Raw genomic sequence first — 5,617 nt, 5'->3', positions numbered from 1 at the left:
CTCCTTAAACCTCCTTAATAGCCATATTGGAAAATTTACTTTGTGTTATCAATTTACCTAAATTGAAGTTTTAATTTTTTGTACAAAAAAATTTATCGTTCAGAAATAGTAATTCAAAACTTGGACTTTTATAAATTTTATTAGCATTCATTTAAAAATAATAATGAAATCGAAACGGAAACGGAATGCCTTATTCCATTTAGCGCCTAGCTAATAGCCCATTTCCACTGAAGGTTTAACTGCAATCAAGAGCTGAGGTAAGTTCACAGAATTTTACCATGCGATGATCGCCAAGGTTTGCTTTTTACTTTTCGCTTTTTAACTTTAGTTTGCTTGCACTTAATATGTACGAGTACTAACCCCCTTCGAGCTCCATTTCCAATAGGAATAAACTGCAGTTAAGGCTTGGTGGAAATTAACTATTAGTCTGTTGTCTATCAAAACTTCCAGGCTGGAAATTCTATGTGCAGCGTCTTAATTCTGTCTAGCATCTGGACCTACAATTCCTTAACTAAGGTCTATCTTAACAAGGCCTAGATTGGCTTCATTTTAGCAAAAAATTACCTAAAATTACTTATTTCAGCGCTTAGCTGCAAGATCTTGACGTAGTTAATCTGTTATTTAATAATTGAACTAGAAAGAAGAAATTGCCGCAAAGAGAGATAAGATATTTTTTCTTGAGGTCTGAAAGTCTTTCTTAAATAAACCATAATAAGTTCTCTGATTACTTAAAAGTTAATTTGTCTTATTACTCTGGAGCTTTTTAGCTTTTCGATAAAACTTAAGTACCAATTAAATTAATATTCAACAGTTTTGAAAAATACTCGTATGCAGAAAACCAGGCGGAAGATATTTTAGAACAAAATTTTGAACAAAAAACATAAAATTTTGAAAAACGTATACAATATAATAATGAGAAAATAAATTAGTACTAAATAAATATGTACTCAATGACACAATTACGCACAATGGTAAGGAATAAATTAAATTTAAATATCGGTGTACGATTTTTAATGGAAAAATAACTGATAGACAAATGTATGTAGGTTAGGCTGTTGTTAGTTACAAGTTGCTTTTTTTTTTAGTCACAATTTACAGTTCACGTGTAGTTGAAGAAACAAGCTTTAACAATAGAAATGGCACAATTGAAGAGTTATACTTTAGGACAGAAGAAATTAGAAAACAAAAACCCAAAACTTAACTCAATTTGTGTTATAATAATGTTATGGAAAATATAAACAAATGTTCAACTTGTTCAAGGTAAGTTCACAGTTTTTAATTTTACATTAAATATTTATTTTTGTATAATACAATTACATTGATATTGTTCGTTATCATATACAAATACATACATATATTTACTCAGCTTATTTTACCATATGTATATAGTATTATTATATAGGGGTTAGTTAGTACAAAAAAAAAAAAATATTTATAAAATCATAGGGTGATCAATACAACAACAGCATTTAAATAGTTTCTCTTATTCATTTACATTGACAACTTAGTTGCTGTTTATTGTTATTATTGCTAGTAAATCGGAGGTTATACAGTGATCACTCCAGGGGACGTGAAATCGAGTTTGCTGCAGAAAGCATTAAGCGGAGTTTACACCAAGCGTTTTAAGTGTTGAGAGCCGGGTAAATGTGAACGGTCTTATTTGTTATCCAGCAGCTGTTTGGGAATATAATACAGTTCAGAGTTTTGAATTTGAAATGAATACGATCGAATGGATGTTTGGAAGCGACGATATTGACTTTTGTATCTAATTTTTAAACAGTTCAAAGCAAATAGAAATGAAATCGAAAGGTTTTGCGAAAAATCTGTAAAATCTTTTTTGTTCCTTTTTTTATATTTCACAGTATTGCGTAAGGCTAAATGCTTTGGAAGCGGTGTGACATTTGGACGTAGTGTTTCAGAAGCTTTTCATATGCTTTTTACACACATACATATGTAGGTATATACATATATCAGCAGTGTTATCATCGTGTGCAGAAAGTTTTTTTTTTTGCATGAAAGTGCAGGTAACGAGGCGTGTATAAAAAATATATTAATATGTATATATATAAGTATGTATATGAATAAGTTGTGCACAAATCTTAATCATTGAGTGGTTTTGAGCGAAAAGTTAATAAAAATCATTTTAGAAAATGTCGTAGCTGCTTCATTGATACAAGGCTACCATCGGCGTAGCCAGAACTCATAAATAAGAATCTTTAAATCCGCTGGTGCAATACGAATACCTTCAAAACAAGCGATACCCTTGAATAAGGCAAGATAGGCCAGTGACGGAGTTAGAAGTTTTTACAGGGGACAATCGGTTGGGAACACATATTGTTAACATATATCATATATATATATAACATATATCCATTGTATAAATCATGCTGGGAGACGAGGATAGTTCCAAGCATTTTCCCAGCAACCGTCCTGCGTTCGCTAAACTGAATGGAACTGGAATGATTTATCTTTTGTTGGGAGCCGTCCCAAAGGAGAACATTATTAGTTGACTGCGGTTTAGGTGTTGGGTTAAAAGATAGTTAGTATCATGCAGGTTCCCTTCGCAAGTCGGATATACATACATACAATTATTAGACAAGTTACAGTTTGATTTTGATGGTATATTTTATCGTCTGTCTGTCTATACAACGTTGGGTCAGGCGATTTCGTTTTGTAATCTAGATTTCGGCCATGAGTATGTAGTAGTGATGCACAGAGCTTAGAAACTAGAACGTGAGAAGCGGAAGAACAGACACTCAATTCCAAACGAATCGAAAGCGGTTCCAGAAGAACCGGAAAATGATCTTAGAATAACCGAAAAAGTACATAAGTAAAACGAGCTGAAAAACCATTCCAAAAGAATCGAAAACGGGTCTTTTAACCCGAAAATATGCCCCAAAGCCCACATTGCACTATGGGCAAAAAATTTATTGTTTCGGTATAAAGTCTAAATATGAATTATCATTATAAATCGAACATATGTATGTATTAAAGAGTTCTGAGTTGACCAAACCGAATATATCATATATCCGCCATATACCCGATCTGGAATTTATTTATTTTCTTTACTATACTTTATAACAAAAATACCGAAAGAATTTGAATTTTTTTAAAATTAAAATTTTTTTTTAGCTATTTCGATAGAGCCTATTCCCGGTACCACTTTTTTGAAAACCGGAACCGGTCCGAATTCCCGGTTATCCTTGAAACCGGACTTGACAGAACCGGTTATTTAAATACGCGTAACCTCACAAAACTATTTAGCAGACATGGCTTCTGAATGGGGCCTTGGAGGGAGCTCAGATTGAAGACCGAGAATGACGTGCTAAGCATAAATTTTACAGTGTTTTGACAGATCTATACCGCCATACTTGTGTCAAGACGTTTCTTTGTTTTTTGTTGGGGGTTATGCGTTGGTCATGGGGAATAGTCATGAAAGTGGTTATGCTCCGCAAATGAAAAGTGAGGTGGACAGTATTAGTTGTTGCTGTAATTTTAGCGGCTTACTCAGGCTTGACTAGGTCGATTTGTCAATCAATCGTGGTCGTCAAGCTCCACTAATGTGAGACCCAGGAAGCGTATGGGTTAGCCCATAGGGACAGGGGCGTTAGTTGCGTCGGGCATATGACGCATGCAAAGAGGAAGTAGAGATAAATACGTAAAAAATCTTCCACTTCAGTTGATAATTCTTAGTTGAAACAACACTTAACCCAAAGACCACTCAACAATTTCTTTATGCTCTTTAGTATAAGAAAACGTTTGTGTTTTTTGTTCATTTATTACAAGTATTTAAATAACTTTTTTTGCGATTTAGTGTTTTGGCTTTGCATTTGTTTTTTTTTTTTATAAAATAGATGATCAGCGAAAGTGTGACAATGCAATCGATGTTAAAATGTTAGTGTTTTAGTGATAATTTTTTATTTTTTTGTTAAAGATTTACTCTATTTGTTTTTGCTTTGTTTTTCTCATTTGTTTAATTTTTATTACTAATGTTTATTTTTTGCTGTTATTTGAGTGAAAATTTCATAATGTTTTGCCATATTTCATAATAATAGTTCCCTTAATTCTCAAAAAGAAAGTATCTGTTTTTATTATTTTTTTACGCTTTAGGAATTTTTTTCTCAATTTTGATTTTTAGTTTAAAAAAATTATTAGTTTTTACTAATTGAATGCCTTTCCATTTAAAATTAGTTTTTTCCATTAGCTCCAGTTTTAAGGAAATTATTTCATTAAATTTTTAGTATTTTAAATTTATTTTATTATAAAAAATAAAAAATTATAAGTTTTCAACTCATAAACTTACAAAAAATCGGTAAAAAAATTCATATATTTATGAGAACAAAACTAAATAAAACTAGGCTCACTACTCTATAGCAATTAAAGCAAAAGAAAAAGCAAGCAAAAAAAATGAAAATGTGTGGCATGCATTACCCAACTTATTTTAAATTTGATTGACAAAATTCTCATTTCAACATGCACCCTTTAAGATTTTATTATTACATATATGCATTATTTAAACACTTATGTTTCTTTGTTTTAACGAGATCCATACAGACATTTTTCAAAACCAACCTTATAACATACTAGTTGCCATACAACTTTTTTTAAATTTATATCATTTTTAAATTCAGTTTGTTCACAATTTCATCATTACGCTCTAATATAAAATTTAAAATTTAACAGCCAAAAGTTTTTTTTTTTTTTATTAAATGACAATGAAAAAAATTTTGTACGAAAACTTAAATTATATTACTGTAACTGAAAAAGGTAGATTTGTAAGGCTAATATTAATAACAAAGTAGGACAGTAAAAAAAATACCTGCGTCATAATGCCGTATTTCCTCTGGGCACTGAATGACAAAAGTTGAGTGACAAAGTGGGGCATTAAAAATGTCTAGTGGAAACTCGGCATAAGAATGCATAACCTGTTTAAGGAAATGCCTTAATGGCGGTGATAGAAAAGGGACTAATATTTTTTTGTACATATTAAACATTTGGGTTAGTAAAATAATTTATAACTAAATTCATATATACATTTGTATATTAAAAATATATATTCAAATAAATAGCATAGTTTTTAAGAATAAATTTAATTGTATATGAAATTTGAGGCCATGTAGAATGGTGCTGCCGCAGTAGCTCGTATATATAGATATACACTTTTCTTACTATTAAGCCAAAATCATATTTTTGCAAGGAACTACTTAACCTAAACCTAATCTAAAATATATTTTTTTAGTTTTCTCATCATAATTTAGTTTAGAAATCATTTATAATGCATTTTTCAAAAGTACATGGGATACCTTCCACCATGAAATTTGTTTTACTACTCCTCAAATAGGTTTAATATTATAAACAATATCCAAATTCTGAATGATTTTCAGCAAATTTTTATTTTTATTGTTTTTTTCTTCTCAACATCTAAGTAGTCTTTGTATATTTATTTTTATTTTGGGTAAATTATTATTGTAAAAATACTTCTACTAAATCGTCCTATTCGAATGTAATATTCTAGAAAATATGCCCACGTATGTCTATGTCAACATGTTCCTACGGTCAATCTCAAAAATCGATGATTACAAAATGGTGAGTTATCAAGTCTTTAAGCAGTGAATAA

At 30.5% G+C, this 5,617-nt stretch overlaps 1 protein-coding gene across 1 annotated transcript in view; it reads left to right on the top strand.

The window, feature by feature from the left end:
• The window catches only part of LOC108372641 (glutamate-gated chloride channel-like), a gene marked incomplete at both ends in the record, with an annotated part of 14,516 nt that overhangs the window by 5,469 nt on the left and 3,430 nt on the right, over positions 1 to 5,617 (top strand). Inside the window, one exon of the mRNA XM_017628373.1 lies at positions 5,516 to 5,586. Within this exon, the coding sequence (XP_017483862.1) occupies positions 5,516 to 5,586 (71 nt within the window). The remainder of the gene's footprint in view (positions 1 to 5,515; positions 5,587 to 5,617) is intronic.

Source organism: Rhagoletis zephyria, unplaced genomic scaffold, assembly GCF_001687245.7.
Source record: "Rhagoletis zephyria isolate East Lansing unplaced genomic scaffold, Rhagoletis_zephyria_1.1 Rzeph_scaffold_05945, whole genome shotgun sequence".
Lineage (NCBI taxonomy): Eukaryota > Metazoa > Arthropoda > Insecta > Diptera > Tephritidae > Rhagoletis > Rhagoletis zephyria.
This window is presented reverse-complemented; position numbering and strand designations above follow the sequence as displayed.